The sequence below is a fragment of the Filicampus tigris genome, chromosome 2, assembly GCF_054856515.1.
Source record: "Filicampus tigris isolate MCC_2025a chromosome 2, RoL_Ftig_1.0, whole genome shotgun sequence".
NCBI lineage: Eukaryota > Metazoa > Chordata > Actinopteri > Syngnathiformes > Syngnathidae > Filicampus > Filicampus tigris.
In genome coordinates, this window is record NC_141218.1 from 36885474 (window position 1) to 36905152 (window position 19679).

A 19679-nucleotide genomic window follows, 5' to 3' on the forward strand; every position below is an offset into this window, starting at 1 on the left:
ATCGATATGTCAGTGCAGCGAGCACCACCTACCTGCCCCCTGATTTGAATAACAATTTCTTCTGCATCAGTGATAAGAAATATAGTTGAAAAAATAATTTTAAACATATATAGGGAAATAAGAACAAAAATATATGTAATACAAAATAAAAGTAAATATAGATAGCAAAATTAATTTGGAAATAAAAAAATAAATATATAGATTCAGTTACAATATTTTATATGTATATTTATTTTTGTATTCAATGTTTGTTTTTCACAGCCCTTACAACTGCATTTTTTTTTACTATCTGCGATGAAAACTCAACAACAGCGCAATATTTTGTTTTTTTCCAAATGGATTTATCAGCATTGACATCTGTTGACTATTTTCCTTGTAAATAATGCAAAAAGTTGAGGTGGAAATCAATCCGCACTCCATCCGGGTGGTGGCGCTGATACCTTTCGCTCGCCAAATGATTTAGTTTTCCTCGAGAAGAAGACTCGGCAGCAGGCAAGGGGAAAGCAAGAGTCACGGCTTCTGTGCAGCTTTAAATCAGTTTGACTTAAGGACAAAAGGTTGTTGCGGACCATGCTGAGGGCTTGTGTCAGAGGTGCAAATTCTACACTCCGGGTAAGACTTCGACAATACGACAGCTGATACGTTTGTTTGTACGACTCGAACCTTACGCCAATCTCACGTTTAGCATTAGCATGCTAGTTAGAGGAGTTGTCATTCAGTGACCCACAGCCTGACTTTATGGAGCCAACGCGGATGTGTATTATGTCCTATTCTATATGTAAAAGATGTTAATTTCTGTGTCAGCGGTTGGGCACGTTGAGTTATACTCGCATATTGTAGGCTCACCTCACACGTAGGCACGCGCACACTATGACTGAAAACCACAATGTAAATAATCATATTACATGGAATATTGCTCCTGTATTTTTTATTCACATTTTGTGAGCAACACATTTGAAATCAAAAGTAATTATATACATTTGAATGCACACTATTTAATACCATTAATATTTCGTTTCTGTTAAGAATTGATGAAAAAATGCTTGTAGTGCTTGTTAAAAGTGAAGAAAAAAAATGCAGTTGCAGTTAGTTTTAGCCAAAATTAAAACAAAAATCCCCGTTCAGCAAGCAACAAGAACTTTATTTGTTTTTAGTATGCTACAAAAAGTGATGCAGCAGGCCTTGAGCTTGACACAGTGCCCTAACCCTATTCAGGGGTTGCCTCTTAAGCGGTCTAATCATCCTCTTCCAACCCTCATTGTCCTGTGTATCCTTTGCTCTAACTTCAGCCATCTGTAACTACACACATGCACACAAAAAAAGCAATTTAACATAATTCACTACCTTTTGCCTCTTAGAAAACCTATGGGCGAACCCCCTTAAACAGTCTGCCCTGCAGACACTACACAGCGGGGGAAAGCAGGTAATACACACACACACGCACATGCACAAATGCACCGGTGCAAGAAAAGCAATTCTTGTCTGTTTCATCCATCAGTGGTGCTGCCAAAGTGGTAACTGCTGGCTTGATGACAGTCGGTGGTGGCATTGGAGGAACGATACTCTATGCCAAATGGGACCACAAGTTCAGAGAAACTGTGGAGAAAAATGTTCCTTATTCAGATCGGCTGTTGGGGTTGGCGTTGGGACCTGCTCCTAGAGAAGCTGGTCTGTCTGTCAAAAAACAGGTCAGGACATATTCAAAGAAACTATGATGAAGATGTTTTGAAATACCAGAGTGTCAGAATACGTTAAGGAAATTACTGTAAGTTAATTGATTATGATATTGCACGCACATACTGGCCACAACATTTGGTACACACACCAATTGAAAGACCAATTGCTGTTTTTTAGGTTGAGGTTTGGTCTACAACTGTAGTGCATCATACTAGAGATGTTTGTAAATATGTTGGTTACCTTATTTTGCTACATGATCTGTATTAAAATTAAGAACTAGTCAAAAGTGATTAACTATGTAATGACAGAACTGTTGATGTAGTTTTTATATTGAATCTCATTAGATACTGACACATTTACAAATTCTCTGAAATGGCATCACTTTCTGCTGTGTAGATTGAGTTGGGCCAACCTCCCTCAATGATGGAAAAAGCGACGAAGGTATCTAAAGCCAAGCAAGAGAAGAAAGTGAAGGAGTCTGCAGAGAGTCCCATAGAAGCGGCTAAACCACTCCCAGTCCAGCCTGTACAGAGCCTTGAGGGTGAGACTCTTATCAATAATTAACCTCCTAAAGCACCACTCAAAGTGTGCCTCATTACTTGGACTAATTTTGATTTTACTTTTTAAACTTCCAACATGAGGTAGAGCCAGGGGTCGGCAACCCGTGGCTCCGTAGCCGCATGCGGCTCTTTCATCCTTATGTTGCGGCTCTGCGTGGCTTGGTAAAATAAATGGGGGTCACGGTTCGGTACGGGTTCGGTACAGTAATAAATCTGAAATGCATAAGCCTAGGTTGTTTTTTAAAAATGTAGTTTTAACAGAGAGCAAGCTACAATTCAATTTGCTATAAATCAAAAAACATTCCCTGTTATAAAAGCACAAAATAGAATAAAATCTTGAGCATTAGGGTTGTTCATAAATAATAGTAATAATAATATTAATAATGATAAAAAAAAGATTGAACACAGGAAAACACCCTTTCTTGTATGGATAGAATGAGGTTGCAGATAAAGTCAGGTAGCACTTGCGAACTAGTAACTTTAACTTCATTATAAGAGCAGCAGTGGACAGCTCATTCTCCACCACGGCTCTTGTGCGATTGTATATGACGGGGACCAAGGTCAAATGTGGCGGTTGCTTGGATACTGCAGCCGTTCATTCGCGGTAGACTACGACAGCATTTTTCAACATCGCAATCAAATGGCCAACACGCTATGCTAATGCTTACAATATTGCTGTCTTGGTAAAGTTCAACAACTGTAAAAAAACAAAAAAATAGCCGGCGAGTGAACAGGACGCTGTTTGGCTGTAAACATCACAGTATGCCTCGTAGTATGCCCGATGCTGATTGGCTGGCAAATGGACGGATTTTCGGTGCTTCGCTCTGCGTCCCACCGCTCCAAACGCATCATTTGCACCGCCCCGTACGCAACCGCGCCCGCCTGCGAACTACATTGACTCCAGTTGAAACGCGCCACCAGAAATGCTTCCAGCGCAGTTGGTGTGCATCAGGTGTTGACCGAGACGGTTTGGGAACAATACATAAACCGTTACACCCCTAATATCTATATATGCCACCGCCGACTGTCAAAGAGTGTTTGCGGCTGTCAGTGTTTTCTTTTCCGTGGAAACCGGTCGAAATGGCTCTTTGAATGTAAAAGGTTGCTGACCCCTGGCCTAGACAGTTTGAAAACAAAAGCAAAACACTGTTATTGTTATGTTAGAGATTTAAATGTAAACATTCATTTGCCCTCTTTTTCCAAGCAATTACCGACATCTCTGAGGGTAAGATATCTTCTGACGCCATTCACTTAATTTGACAAGTTTGGAAAATAGTTTTCCTTTTTAGGAAAAGTGTACTCTTAGTTTTCTTGTAAATTGTGAATAGAGGCTGACTATGCTGTAGTCGGTGCGGTGGTTCATTTCAATGTTGAGTGATCTGTTCTTTTGCCTGTCATTATAAATACAGACAAACAGCAGATGAGTAATCTGTAATTGTAGTTGCAGCCCCAATTTTTGTCTGGCAAGACTTGAATTCCCATGACACATTTTTGAGTTCATTGCAGTACCCCCTAATCGTGGCCTGGACATTAGCTCATAAAGTCTCATTGCTTTTTGGAAAATAGTTGTTTGCTTTAAATAGTTGTACTGTACTAGCATTTAGTCCTGCTTCCTTCCATGCATTCCAATGATGCACAATGAGCTAGCACGTAGCAGCTAGGGATGCAATGGTATTGTATATATGGCGGTAACTCAGTCTCCAAATTCTCGTAATTATGGTGTGCAATATATGTATGTATATGTATATGTATATATATATGTATATGTATATGTATATATATGTATATGTATATATATATATGTATATATATATATATATATATATATATATATATATATGTATATATATATATATGTATATATATATATATATGTATATACATTTTGTGTTCTTCATTGTGTTCTATCCAGAAGCTTCAACTGAGGCGACTCATATAATCTCAGCCATCAGTGAAGTGCCCTCAATCCCTGCCCCATGCGACACCGAGGTGACACCGGTCAAAGGTAGTAGCGCTCAAGTCGACTATTCCTCCACACGTATTACATTCTTCATGTCTGAGAACATTCAAGAGAACCATCGTATCCAATTGAACTACGTAGTGCATGATTATGCTCTGTAGCCACCATAATGGTGTGTTTGTCTGTCTAGAGGAGTGCAAGGAGTGTCATGACAACAAGGTAACTGCAGAGACAGCCGCAGTTTCCACTGAAATAGAGTCCATAGCAGCAGCAGAACCACTCAAAGAGCGTCCAGTAGAAGAGGTGACCGCTCGACTTGCTCAACAAGACCGAGACGAACAGGAAATCCTGGCATGTAAGCTAGCATCGCAGTGGAAACAAAATAACAAGTTCAACCATGCCTCTTTTATGCTACACCTGTACAATAAGCAGTATGAGGCTTCATTGCTTCTCTTTCTGTTTTTCAGCTGTGTCAGGAAATCTTGACGACTCACTGGCCAGCTCAGCGAAAGCTACGTTGCAGGCCATTGGAGCTCAGGAAGCAGCCTTGCAGGCCATTGCGCAACACACGCAAAAACTGAAGGAAGCTATGGAAGCAGAGGTACCCTGTCCAGAAGCACCTGGTTTGAACTTTGTATTACAGTACGTCTGATGCAGACGTTGCTTTTGTGTTAAGGCCCTGATACACCAAACCGACGTCGGAGGTCGTTAAGCGCCGTTGCGTCTTTAAGCGCCGTCTGATTAGTGTAGTGGCCACCGTCGTAGTGTCATAGCCCGTCTGTAAGCGTCTTGGGGGCGTTTACGTTTGTTGAATCGGCGTCGCTAGTCGTGACATTTGCTCACTCTGATTGGCTGTTAGCTAGCAAATCAGCGTGCAGAGCACCGATGTGAAGTGACAAAGGCGAAAAAACAGTGAGCGCGCCTCCGCTGCCTTAATCTTCTTATAACTACAAGAGCGAGGGTTGCCAATGTACGTATTTCACAATACCGTGTCAAGAACGTGATGGTTTACTTTGGGTGGGAGTTCATCGTGAGCGAAGAATAGAGCCGAATGCATTGTTTACGTTGTTATAATCAGCCCCCGGCCCAAATTTTTTTTTTCCCCCTCCCATTTTGAAAGTGAACTTGGTAGGAAACACTACTCAATGTTTTTTTTCCCCCTCGATCTCATTTGCAGCTGGTACCTCGCATGCCGAATGTAATCTGTTCCATCGGTGCTTTCGGACAAGCCCCTTATCAGACGCGCAACAGTGTGCCCATAGCCCGCCAAAATATCAGTAAATTCCTTGCCAGCCCCCCTCCTACCGGAAAAGCTTTCTATTGTCACGAAGGCACTGCCGTAATGTAGAATATTTGTCAATCCGAGGGGATTTGCCGTCATGGTAGATGTCAGAGTATGCGCAGCGCCACCCAGCAACGCTCCATTCTGTGGTGCCGCCCCTCACCACATACACAATGAATGGCGTTGACAACCACGCGCTGCAAGTTCACAGTGAAAAGGGCCTTAAGAGCTGCATGAAACCGGGAAAGGAGACACATGCTGCTTGCTGTTTAGCCAGGCCTGATATAGCGCCTTCATCGTGGCGAACGCTGCAACTGCAGTTAAAATACGTTGCTGCTGCAGACATCACTCGCGCTGTGTTGAGCAATATCAGGGCACACAATTAGCTGGAGGCCGCCTCGCAATTTTGAATGCAGGAAAACCCCTGAATACAGGAGCATGGCTCCAATGCAGTGACAAGGTCAACTTTAAAATACACACGCACACCTACGCACATAGCACCCACGCTGCTGCCAAGCTAGTTGTCTTAGCAGCAGCAGCAGCAGCAACGAGCTGCATGGTGCGGCTACTCTCCTCCGTGGTGATAAATAAAAAATAACCCTTAAAGAACCGAGCTGGTGAAAGCTGAGTGCAGTACGTCATCACAGCATGTGACGTAATGAACCAATCAGGAGAGAGAATTCGACTGCAGTTTAAATTGAAGTAAAAATATTGATTACCTAAAAATAAAAACTAGTTGGTAGCTCCTTATTAAATGGAAACGTTTTTTTTTGTCTTCTGTATTTATGATTCTTTTTTAACCAAGTAAAAATGCATATTTTTAAAAATGTTTTATCCGAATACTCGATTATTCGGTAGGATATCCGAATACCAAACTATTCCATAGCTGCAGCCCTAATGATAACAATATATAGCAAGAATCCAGAAAGGAATCACTTTTTCTGTATCGTGGTAAGACTGCATACCATTGGTTGCCACGTCAAACATCTGCTTGTCCATTCATATACTGCAAATGTGTTTAAGGACTCAGTTTAAAGGTTTGATGCCCACTTCCCCAGTTACCCTTTCAAAGTATTCCTGAGCAATATACTGTAACCGGTTGCTGATGATGCATTTATTGATATCAAGATGGTCATCTTTAAAATGACTGTAAAAATTCCCCAATCATTCAAACTATGTATCGGTTTGTGATTTAGAAATGCGGGTGTAATTTCGAACCGTGTGATACTGGGTTGATGTCCTTAAATTAGTGCACTCTGTTGACGCCCCGAAACATCACAGTAACAGCTGTTCCCTGATTCAGGCTCCACCGCAGGAGAAGTCAGCCCAGTGGAAGGATCTTGAAGCTTGTCTTGCAAATAGAGCAGCTTCTGTGAACGATGCGGGGACAGCGTTGCTGAAAGCCAAGTAAGCAATTTTATTTGAACAAGTATGGCCACAAACTGTTATTTTGCAAGTCAACTAATCACCAACTGTAGTCACGATTTTTATATATATATATATATATATATATATATTACAGTAAACATGAATGCGTGGTTTGTCTTGTTTTTTTTTTTTCGTAAACATTGAACTAACGCATGAACAATGTGTTGGTCGGTTCATTTAATTGTCCAATGCCCTTCATAGAGAGCCTTGAGTAACAAGGCTGGAGATGCTCCCTTTTTAGTTAGACAGTCTGCCAGTTGATCTTTGGTGTGTGACCACAGCACGTTTAACTCCTTTTGATTGGATCAGCCGTTTAATCGAACTAATTTCCAAGCGGAGCCTTTTTACAGCAACAAATTTAGTAGACTTCAATGCATCCATGTGTGAATGATTATCGGTAACACAAATTATTGGCACAGGTCGATCAGTACAACCAGCATAGAGTTCGGAGAATAATGTTGACAGAAAAATGGCATTGTCAAATCCTTCTGACATATCTAGAGTCTCACCTGCTAGTGTACTCCTGACAATTCTCTTAATTTTCTTTGACTGCCAAGAAATAGGAGGAAACTGCCCATTTTCACCCATCAAAACAACCAAGTGCCCACCTTGAGTACCCCCATCTGAGAGATTTGCAAGAGACGCATCAGTGAATGCAACCAACTTTAGGCTATCATCTTTCCCAAGGTGTTGAAAGTTCAACCGAACTGACTTGGTCTTGAGTTTGGATACAACTCTGTTCGCTTCATGAATTGTTTGTAAGGTAGCACATTTGAGATTTGATTGCTGGCATCAAAGCAGTGTAAAAGATGCTGACTTTCAACCATGTCTTTAAAAGTGAGACTGAAGAATGAGCATAAAAGATTCACTCAGCCTATGTGACCCACGTGGACTGTTTTCAGTGCATTTGCGAGCATTTTACCCTCAGCCTCGAGCCCTGTAGCTTGATTATTGCTGCAGCAATAAAAGCATTTTGGAGGTATTTGAATCTATATGTCGGATAGGTGGAGACAGTAATGCACATTAATATATGATGTGAAGAGGTCTTTTTGACTAAGCCAGTGGGAAAACCCATAAAATACTGTGAGGCTTACTGTGATATATGTAAGAAATATAACATCGAGTTGTATAGTGATTAAAGTCTTATCATCCCTCCTCCCCATAGCGAGGCCTTGGACGAACTCAAGTCTGTCATTGACAAATCCAAGGGGCTGAATGTTCCTGCTGTCCGGCCCCTTGTGTTAGCAGCAGAGGAGAATCTCCATAAAATGGTGGTGGACTTGGATAAAGTGCTCAACAAGGTGAGGGTGTGTCTGGTCCTAGTAGATAAAGGAAAAACCTCATCATAATTCATGAATAGACTTTTATTGGGCGTGCACTTCAGTCAGTCAAGTACAACCCCAAAATGCACACTTTGTTGGAATTACAATTTAAGACCACGCCTTTTTCAATGTTATAATATCTGCACAATATTATAAGCAACACTTGTGGGACACTTTTTTGGGGCTATCCCAACTAATTGTTGTGAATTTGTAGCAATAGATAGACAATAAATAATTAAAATCATTCCGTATGAATTTAGACCTAGTCAATTCACTTTCAGCTGACTTAAATATAATTTTTTTGCTTGTGGGTAGAAGCCAACGCAGATTTCAACAAAGAAAGGTGGTTCTCTGTAACTACAGTTGCCCAGTCCAATTCCCATTTTGAATTGAAAAACATCAACCCTAATCACCTATTTCATTTTGACGAGTGACCTGTAGTGATTTTTGAAGACTAATAAAATAGCATAGAAGTTGCCAATTCAACCGAGGAGCCCGTGGGTCTGTTCTAAAAATTGCTCACCACTGATGGGAGATTATCTTCTAGGAACGTTGTTGAAGTCATCATCAAATATAAACACTAAAAAAGATTCATGAAAATCGGCCTGATATTCATCAAAATGCAGAATATCGGCATCAGCCTTTTTTTAATTTATTTTTTTTATCTGATGGCCAATAATAAATCCATTTAAAACTGTGTTGACTTCAAGAAACTATTTGTCAATTTTCAGTGCACTTTAAATAGAGATTCTACTGACACTGGCAACATTCTGCACCTTTTTGTTTTTGTTTGAAATCAAAACAAAGATAAGTGAAATTTGAACATTTGTGTCATTTTGAAATTTTGGAGAACTTTCTTTACTGTCGAAAATATAGGGAGTTATTCTTTAAGTTTTCATTTCACTTTATAAGACATGCTGATGACCCTGGGAGCTCCCTTTTTGTTAGAATTTTACAACAAAGATGTACATTGGCAAAAATGTATAATAATAATCAACATTTTGCAAATCTGGAAAAAATGTTCAACAAAGTTTATATATATGAGAGAAATATATATATTTCCTTTTTGCTGAAAATGTATATTGGTTATCGGCCTCCTTGAACTACTAATAATCAGTATCGTATCGGCCCTGAAAAAAACATATCGGTCTATCGCTATTCTTCACGTGACAATGAATATCATTAGTTTTTAATAATACATCTTTATTTATATAGCACTTTCACAACAGCTTCAGCTGTAACAAAGCGCTTTGCATAACATTAACGTAAAACAACAGTAATGCACCAGAACTCATAACATTACAACAACAGCATTGACATGTCAAGATAATTTGAGCAAACATCAAACTGGTAACCCTTCGCATTAATCAGTACCCGAGAAGTAGCTCTCTGTTTCAAAAAGGTTGGTGACACCTGGTTTATGGAATCCCAATATTGAATGTCTAGTTTATGTCCCCTCAAGCCTCCTTGGAAAGGAAACTAACGTATTTTTGTTTTTTTTGCTCTGTATTCACTATGCCAATCTCACAGTTCACAATTTCACTCTAGCGTTAGTGCCAAAAGCTGACTAAGCCGCTTGTGTGTTTGTGTATTGTGTAGGTGAGGTCTGCGGAGTCAGAAGCTAAGATCGTCTCCCAGTACAGCGAACTGGTTAATGAAGCCAAACTACAATTCCAAAGGGAAGTGAGCAGCCTTACTCCAGAGATTCAGGCCAACTGGAAAGGACTCAGTAAGACCACACAATCTTGACAATGGAGTCATTAGTTTGATGACCACAATGATCGTGTTTCACTATAATCATGGCAATATTGCCAAAGGGATGCAAATAAAGTATATCACAGGTATAGACACCAAAAGCATGAAAGCAAGTTTTCAAATCCAAAAAAGTACAAAAATCACCATCAGCTAAAATGATGTTTGATGAATCCAAATGAAATGAACTTAAAATGAAGATGGGAGTGATGGTATCCATTGAGATGCTTCAAATGATTAATGCAATATAACTTTACCTATATTGCACATTTCACAACAGCTGCAGCTGTAACAACGATTTAAGTAAATTACATTTTTTTAAAATATTGATTTAAAAATGATTAGAAGACCTTTATGAAAGTTATGGTTAAAAAAACATTTAAAAGCATTTACACTCAGGGCTGACTTGACTTCCGTTGGCATCTTATTCCATTTGTGTGCAGCATCACGACTAAATGCAGCTTCACCATATTCACTTTGAAATCTGGGCTCCAATAATGGACCCAAATCTGCAGATTGTCAGAGCCCTACTGGGTTCACAGAGCTGCCAAATGTTATGCATTGTCCACATTTTGTTTCTTGTTCTGTCCAGAATGTTGATTGTTCCCGATATTTAAAAGGAATCCAGCGCGGCCAGTACTCATTTCATAAATGAATGTGATCAAATGAATGCAGAGTTGCTATAATAACATCAAAATAAACCCCTGTGCGTCCACATTGCACAGTCACCTAACCTCGCTGCTTTCTGCTATTCGAATCGGGGAGTGCTTGGTGATTGAAATGTTGCTCTGCTGTAGCTCCCTGTTAGCTGGCTAGCTAACGTGGCTGAACACGATGTGGCCAAGAAATAGAAAAATGCATGCAGGAGAAGGCGTTTGTAGTACAGTAATTACATTGCACTAATTAGAAATGAAAATTTTGTCCAATCTATCAGCAATGTTAGTATGTTTTTAATTATGACTTTTGAGATTTGTTGAATGTGATTTAATAGACTTGCTTTGTTTACTACAGTCAAAAACAGAATCGGTAACGGCTAATTCATCAATAAATACAGAAATTTGTGTGCACCATTACAAAGTTATTGCAATCAATACATTACAATGACAAATATTGACGCCGTCGTTTATTAACAATTATGATGATACAGTTTGTGTTGTGCATTTGAACAATATGCCAAATTCTTTTGATCATATTATACAATTAACACATAACTGGCTGCTTGTAAAGTAGCTGACGCTGCATCGCAACAAAGTATCGATACTCCCTTAACGTAATGGTATCGGCACGAAAATCATCCCAATACATCGCAAAACGATATTTTTTCCCAGCCCTAACCGCACATAATATTCTGCCATGTTCTTGCCAAAATGTAAAAACGATGGAAATTTGGACAAATTGTTATGGAAGTGGAAGCTCTGTAGGTTGGCCGCTCCGGCTTTATAATCAATCGGCATTTTGTGAACGTATTCAGCACCCAAACAATTCAGTGATGTGTAGACCAGTCGCAGATTTCTAAAATCTATTCTACAGCTGATTGGGAGCCAGTAATAACTTGTGAGCTGCAAAGCTGTCAGTCTTCTTTTATATGAACCTTGCTTACACTAGAAAGATTGTTGTGATACTTATCCTATTTTGGTTGTACTGTACTTGTGTTTGCGTGTGTGCGTGTTAGCTGGCAAGCTGTCAACAGATGACCTGAATTCTCTAATTGCCCACGCGCACCGCCGCATTGACCAGCTGAACCGAGAGCTGGCTGAGCAGAGAGTCAGGGAGCAGATCCATATTGATGCTGCTCTGGAGCAGCAGCAGATGGAGCACCTGAAATCCCAGGAGGCAGCTGTTAACACGTCCCTGCAGCACATCAAGGAGGACGCGCGACTTGAGCAGGAGAGGAAGGTACCAAGAGACCGCTACTGGATTCTTTTGATCATCATTGCAAACGGATGGATTGCAGTAAAGAATTGTATGGTTGTTTAGCTGTCCGAATTGAGGGAAGTGATGGAAGCGGAGATGAGGACTCAACTCCGGCGTCAGGCGGCCGCTCACACAGACCATGTTCAGGATGTCCTCAAAGTGCAGGAGCAGGAACTGAAAGCAGAAGCTGAGCAGGTCTTTTACCCCACCCAACTCGCTATCTCGTCCAATCTTGGAAGCGGTATTACGCACTGCACTGCTCTGTTAAACTGCCGTTTATTTGTGGATGGCCATTCATCTCGTAGTAGTTAATGCATTTTTTTTAAAAATGGTATCTTTTGTTGAATTTTTATCACAGGTGGAGCTGCCAAAGTCTATCAACAATGCTATTTGTTTGCTAAATAAAGTGCAGATTTTCATTTTGGGGATCTGATATTCTGATTTAAAGGGAGAAGTCAACCCAAACATGTTTTTTTCAAGAATATGTTCTATGCAAGCCCACTAGTTGAAACAAGGCATTCTGATAAATATTGCGTTTGTAAAATAAGAGTTAATCCACCTGTTTTTAGTCATCACTGGGGGCGGCCATTTTGTCACGTCTTTCAACTGAAAATGATATCATAGTTGCTCAGGGCTCACGTAACGACCAATCACGGCTGACCTGTTTTCTGAAGCTGAGTCGTGATTGGACGTTACCTGAGCCCTGAGCACTTGTGATGTCATTTTCAGTCGACAGAAGTGACAATATGCCCGCCCCCCGCGGTGGCTAAAAAGGGGTGCATTTTGCTGCTTAACTTATTCCACAAATGCAATATTAATCAGAATGCCGTGTTTCAACTAGGGAACCTGCTAGGATCATATTCTTGAAAAAGATATGATGGGGTTGATTTCCCTTTTAACATCACCCTGATTTTTTTAGATTGTTTTTTTTTCCTGTCACTTTTCATGCGTTTGAAGCTGCAACGGGGGGGGGGGGGGGGGTGGGTTAATTCTCTAATCCTTCCTTTGAAAGCATATGGCATATGTCCAAAAAAGCACCTCTTGTGCTGTCTCTTTAGGTCCTAAGCAGTAAGCTGTTAGAACAAGAGACTCGATACCGTCAACTGAGCCAGGAGCAACTGGATAACTTCACGCTGGATATGAATACTGCCTATGCAAGACTGAAGGGAGTGGAGGAGGCTATAGACAGTAAGAGTCTCACAACCATTTGCTTACTCCATGCTATATACTAGGGCTGTGCAATTCATTGAAATTCAATTACGATTTCGATTATTACACTCCACGATTACAAAATTGGCATAATCGTAAAAAAAACGATTATCAATACTAATTTTGAGTTGTTTTGAGGCATGTGCACACGAGTTACTCTACTCCGCCGCACCGCCCTCTCCAAGCTAACTAGCTTGCTAGCTAGCCAGCCAGCCAGCCCGCACCCTGCAAGTCACATTGCACACGCTCCTACTCAATGTTTTAACAGAGTAAAAATGGCACAAGACCCGCCACAGGAACGACTTGTAAACAAGCAAGGCAAGTCGAAAACCCTTATTTGGTTACATTTTGGGTTTGCCGTGGAAGACGGCGAGCAAAGACGTATGAAGTGCAAGTTGTCTCTGCATCCACCGGCAACACAACGAATCTATTCAACCATCGTTTGGTTTACGATGATGTTATGATACACCAAAGCAAAAAGACACAGTTAGATTTGGCGTCGTCCGCAATCGGCGCGATCGATTTATTTTAAATAACATATCTTATGCAAATATACACTACTTTTACTAGCACAAAAATAGAAACCATGCTAAACATTATTGCTGTGACTTAAGTTAAATTTCTTGTGTAGTCTATAATATCCAATTTTTTGTGTTCATTTTTGTTTCAAATTGCTTCAAATGCAATTTGCAAACATTTTATTGGTCATTATATTGTAATACAGTTTATATATGGCCTACTGTAATTTAGAAGTATTGTATAGATTACGTACTAGTATGTAACAGTCAACATTTAAATTAGTTTGACCCAATCAGCATATTAAATTTATAATTTATCAGAAGAAAATTACTTTAACTTTGTTTACCCTGTGTAAATATTACTTTCAAAACAAAACAGGCTCCAGACAAAGGTCTAAATGTATAGATGAATAGCATGTCTGTTATTTTGTCAAAATTGGCATTTTACTCCAAGCAGTTCACTACTTTGGCAATTTATAAGTGCATAGCAAGTTAACTCGTTTGTTTTTTACAAGGAAACCAACCATTTATACATTTGCACTTAAAATTATTTTTTTAAATAATTAATTTAATAAATGTTGTTGGGTCCAAAACGAACTTAAATTATTATAGCGTTTCAAGGAATTTTGTCTTAATATGTTTTACATATTATAAGGTTATGTTTAAACCTTATTTGTAGCAAAAAATAAATAATCATTTGAATAATCGTGATTTCAATTATTACCGAAGTAATCATTTTTTTTTTTCATAATCGAGCAGCCCTACTATTCTCACACACACACACACAAAAACACACACACGCACACACACACATCTGCTTAAAAGTGGCGAAAGTTTACTTTGGGGGGGATAATGTGAATGCCCCTGGTCGCACTCCTGAGCCACGATGTTAGCGCTTACTTTTTGTCACCTCCGGTACAATGTTATAGATGTTACTGTCCACCTTCTTCAGGATGCTCAGGAAGCTGGCGGTAATGCACCAAAGGTATTTGCCAACCGCCAAAAGAAAATAGAAGAAATGGAAAACATACTAACAGCAGTAGTGCTGAGTTGCAGAAAAATTACCTTAACACAAATCTATGACTCAATGTTTTACACTCCTTTTAACTGTGTAGTGTAATATCTTTTTAATCTCAAATAACTATTAATTACTATAAAATTACTCTCTAATCAATTAACTAAAAGACACAACAAAATTTGTATGAAGTAAACATACTGTATTTGTCCACTTTTGTTAATTAACAAAACTACGAAAAACTATTGGGAAAAAATGTATTGTACTTTTAGAATATAACGTTTGTATTTTGCGATGAATTGCAAGTTAACTTTGGGAATCATGCAATTAATTGCGGGCAGCATTTACTGTAAACACCCACAAATGCATAAGAAGGTGGAACTGATGAACCGCGATATACAGGGTACAGTGGGTACGGGAAGTATTCAGACCCCTTTAAATTTGCCACTTTCTGTGTCATTGCAGCCATTTGCCCAAGTCAAAAAAGTTAATTTCATTTCTCATTAATGTACACTCAGCACCCCATCTTGACAGAAAAAAAAATGAAATGTATCGAAAAAGAAAAACTGAAATATAATCTGGTCATAAGTATTCAGACCCTGTGCTCAGTATTGAGTCAAAGCACCATTTTGAGCAGTCATTTGTCTTTTTGGTAATGATGCAACACGTGTTTCACTCCTGGATTTGGGGGATCCTCTGCCATTCTTCCTTCCAGATCCTCTCCATTTCTGTCAGGTTGGATGGTGAATGTTGGTGGACAGCCATTTTCAGGTCCCTCCAGAGATGCTTAATCGGGTTTAGGTCAGGGCTCTGGCTGGGCCAGTCAAGAACGGTCTCAGAGTGTTTCTGAAGCCACTCCTTTGTTACTTTAGCTGTGTGCTTCGGATAATTGTCCTGTTGAAAGGTAAACTTTGGGCCCAGTCTGAGGTCCTAAGCACTCTGGAAGACGTTTTCCTCCAGGATATCTCTGTACTTGGCCGCATTCATCTTTCCTTCAATTGCAACCAGTCGACCTTTCCCTGCAGCTGAAAAACACCCCCAACAACATGATGCTCCCACCACGTTTCACTGTAGGGATTGTGTTGGGCAGGTGATGAGCAGTGCCTGAGTTTCTCCACACATAGAATTAATACCCAAAAGTTCAATCTTGGTCTCATCAGACTTGAATCAGATCTTATTTTTCATAGTCTGAGTCCTTCATGTGTTTTTTGGCAAACTCTATGCGGCCAAGGGTTCTATTGGGCCACTCGGCCCTGGCCGGTGGAGGGCTGCAGTGATAGTTGACTATGTGGAATTTTTTTCCATCTCCCTACTGCATCTCTGGAGCTAAGCCACAGTGTTCATTGGGTTCTTTACTTCTCTCACCTAGGCTCTTCTCCCACGATTGCTCAGTTTGGCTGGGCGGTCAGGTCGAGGAAGAGTTGTGGTCCTCCCGAACTTCCTCCATTTGAGGATTATGGAGGCCACTGTGCTTTTAGGAACCTTGAGTGCTGCAGAAATTCTTTTGTAACCTCGGCCAGATCTGTGCCTTGCCACAGTTGTCTCTGGACAGTTCCTTCGACCTCATGATTCTCATTTTCTCTGACATGCACTGTGAGCTGTAAGGTCTTGTATAGACTAGGGATGCTCCGATCGATCGGGCACCGATCATGATCGGCCGATTTTTGTGAAAAATTCTGTGATCGGAATATCCGATCAAAGCCTTTTATTGCCGATCAAAACAGCCAATCACCCGCAGCTCACGCTCGGCTGCCGCGAGACGAAATAGCAAAAAAGTTGATTTGTTTAACATGCGACAACGTCCCTTCGTCGAAAAGCATCACTCACGCAGCCCTGCACGCACGCACTCGCGCCCGCCCGCCCGCGCGAGCTACATTGACTCCAATTGAAACGCGCCGCCTGAAAGGCTCCCTAACGCAGCCGCGCCTCTGCTGCGGGCAGAGGGGAGGGACGCAACAAAAGGCTGCTGCCTGTGATCAGATGTTTTGATCGGCAATAAAAGGCTTTGAACGGATATTCCGACCACCGCAGTTGGTGTGAACATAGCATTGTCTGCTGTGTGTGTGGAGTTTGCATCTTGTAATACAGTACTTGCCATGAAAAAGTACCTCGCATGGGAGCATGGCCAAAAGTTTCAACACAACCAACTTAAGCCGACATTTGAAGGACAAGCAATTGGGAGACTATGGTGAGTTTATGAGGCTCACTGCATTGAATAAAAGTCAAGGCGGACACAGCGCAGTATAAGTGACATTATTGCCACAAGGAGATTAAAAGATTAACAGTGACTTTTTTCTCGTTGACAAATGCACCAGATTGTTTGTCTATGCACAAGACAATACAGTTCTTGAGTAGTTTCAATTTAGAAACTCATTGAACAGTTTATTCAAGTGAAGAATGCATGTGACTATTTTTTCTACTTTGATTATATTCTGAACCATGCAATGTTTAGGTGGCATGTTATTTATTTGACTTTTTGCATAATTAAGTCTTTTGAGACTGCTGATTATTTTGATCTGTTAAAAACTGTTACTAAAAGCTGGTAAATGTAAGTTTTTCAGTTATCTTTGTGACTGAGTAATTGTTGTATTGTGCCAGCAACGGTTTTGTATTTCTTCTTGCTTTTGAAAATATATATAGATTTGACAAAATTATGGCAATATGGCTGGGTTTTTTTTCAGATAATGTTGCACAAAAGCAGTCACCATAAATGGAAAAATATTCAGATATTCCATGTGATCGGAATCGGTATCGGCCGATCTCACTCGTGCATGATCGGTATCGGTGTCATAAAACCTGATCGGAACATGCCTGTATAGACCTTTCCGAATCAAGTCCAATCAGTTTAATGAAACACAGCCCGACTCCAATAAAGGAGCAGAACCATCTCGAGGGGGATCAGAAGAAAATTGACCATCATTTATGAAATGCACATTCCACGTGAAACAAGCTGAGGGAGGAACGCTCAGGCCGTGCGAGACACCGTGAGTTAATATGAAGGTCGCTGCAAAGGGTTTGAATACTTATGACCATATGATAGTTCAGTTTTGCTTTTATCATAATTTTAAAAAACTTTCTACATTTTTTTTTTTTTTTTGGCAAGATGGGATGCTGGGTGTACATTAATGAGAAATAAAATTTGGCGAATGGCTTCAATGAGACAGTGAAAAATTTCAAGAGGCCTGAATACTTTCCGTACCCACTGTACAGTAGCAGGAGAACACTTTGTTTCATGTTGAAATTATGAGAACTATGTATATTCTTCTTTCAGGTTGCCTATATGTGCTCGGCATTAAAAAAAAAAAAAAAGTTTAAGCTTTAAGCTCGACATCTTAATAGGCCGGCGCACACGGGGCGCCATTGGCTCCGGGCGCAGATTCCTCCCGAGAGTCGGCCGCACCGCTCACAGCACGCTAGGCCCCCCCGCCCCCGTTGGCAGAGCTTCTTAAAAGTTGCGTTGATCACATGTGACCATTCAAGATGGCGACCTTTACGTACCTTGTTGAGAGTGGGTAAAAGCGATCTCTTCCATCGCTTTGTCCCGTTTGTGCTTATCTTCATATTCTGGGAACCCGACATTCTTAAGGGCAGGCATAACCTTGCCAAAGATCGACTACTTTATCCTCCCGGAGAGCCTCCGAAATGTACCGACAGGGTCCGTCTTATCATTGCAGGCCACGTGGTAGCAGAGGAGGAGGCTCGAAAAGCTCACCAGCTGTGGCTCTCTGTGGAAGCGCTCAACTACACCTTAAAGACCGCCGACGCCGGTTCGCCCACCAAGCCACTGGAGGGTGCCGCTCAGGTCGTGCGAGACAGCTGCCATGACAATGAATTTGCCTTGGCTCTGGCTTCAGCCCTTCCGCAAGAATCGCTGCAGCGCGGCGTGTACAGCGAGGCCTCTCTCCGAGCCCGCTTCTACGGTCTGCGCTCGCTCGTTCGCAGGGTTGCCCTTATTGATGAGTCTCACAACTCCTTGTACCAGTATTTCCTCTCCTACCTGCAAGCAGCACTTCTCTTTGAGGCCAAACAGGAAGCCCCGCCCACCCAGATCAGTGGTGAGGATTTAGACCCGTTTAAGCTCCTTTCGTACGCTACCTACTGCTTAGAGCACGGTGATCTGGAGTTAGCCGCTAAACTGATGAACCAGCTGACAGGAGAGGCTCGGAGGGTGGCGGAGGACTGGCTGAACGAAGCCAGGCTAACTCTGGAAACCAGGCAGGTGGTCACTTTGTTGTCTGCTTATGCAAATGCGGTGGGACTAGGAACCACCCAAGCTCCGTAATAAGGGACACTTCATTGAGAATGTTCGAGTTTCAAATAGTTTGCTTTTCCATGCTTGAAAAGTAACCGATGAATAGCTTGCTTTTGGCTGAGGTGAGAGATTTTCAGTGGTGTAAGCAGACATAAACATAGTGATGGATGTTCACGCCTCTGTTGTTAAAAAGCACTATATCACAATTGGTGATTATTGAACTAGTAACATGTATACCCACTCAATCTGGTGTTATTTGTTTAGGCCCACTTGAAGCAGGTATTTATTTTTGCTGTCTCTAATTCTTTTTTTGCCCAAGAAATTGTAATTAATAAGGATGTTGTATAAGGAATATGTCTGCATTTTATTTTTGTCAATAATGCTCTTCACAATAAATCATGAATATGAAGGTGGAACTTGTTTCTTTTTTTCCCCTCCCTATACAGTAGTTCATGCAACCATTATGATCTTGCTAAATTTTCATTTATTCACTTGAATCAAGACTGTGTTCATTTAATTACTGTATATGTCTATTTTTAAGGATGTAGAGTAGCATCAATTTTGTAGTCACAGCAAAAGTGAGTGTTGTATTAGGTGTTTCACAATACTATCCTTTAAAGTATGGTCAATATTTTGATCTTTGGCCACTAATGATGTAGTGCAGGGGTCATCAACACAGTGCCCATGGGCACCAGGTCACCGTGAACAGACCACAAGAGTGGCCCAGGGGCCTGTATCTTACCAATGATGGGACATTTTGATTTCATAAGAATGCGCTTTAAGCGACCTG

The 19679-nt window shown here is 40.8% G+C and overlaps 1 protein-coding gene across 2 annotated transcripts; it reads left to right on the forward strand.

Annotated features, from left to right (window-relative positions):
- Nucleotides 1–429: 429 nt before the first annotated feature.
- On the forward strand, nt 430–19305 carry immt (inner membrane protein, mitochondrial (mitofilin)). Of its 2 annotated transcripts, XM_086023988.1 has the most exons (15): nt 430–612; nt 1359–1423; nt 1499–1688; nt 2074–2218; nt 3442–3462; nt 4150–4242; nt 4388–4552; nt 4665–4798; nt 6783–6886; nt 8073–8208; nt 9829–9958; nt 11654–11877; nt 11959–12090; nt 12954–13083; nt 18312–19305. In XM_086023988.1, the coding sequence occupies exons 1-15, from the start codon at nt 571–573 to the stop codon at nt 18917–18919; spliced, it is 2319 nt and encodes a 772-aa protein (XP_085880114.1). In that variant the 5' UTR covers nt 430–570; the 3' UTR covers nt 18920–19305. The 2 variants fall into 2 exon arrangements, with proteins under 2 accessions (XP_085880114.1, XP_085880115.1); XM_086023989.1 differs by lacking the exon at nt 3442–3462 and having other exon boundaries at nt 431–612.
- Nucleotides 19306–19679: the final 374 nt, after the last annotated feature.

Excerpts from the sequence above, each read along its gene's own strand:
- immt (XM_086023988.1), top strand. The coding sequence starts at position 571 with ATGCTGAGGGCTTGTGTCAGAGGTGCAAATTCTACACTCCGG. Across the intron at positions 6,887-8,072 it reads ACAGCGTTGCTGAAAGCCAA|CGAGGCCTTGGACGAACTCA; the intron begins GTAAGCAATTTT and ends TCCTCCCCATAG. Across the intron at positions 11,878-11,958 it reads GACTTGAGCAGGAGAGGAAG|CTGTCCGAATTGAGGGAAGT; the intron begins GTACCAAGAGAC and ends ATGGTTGTTTAG.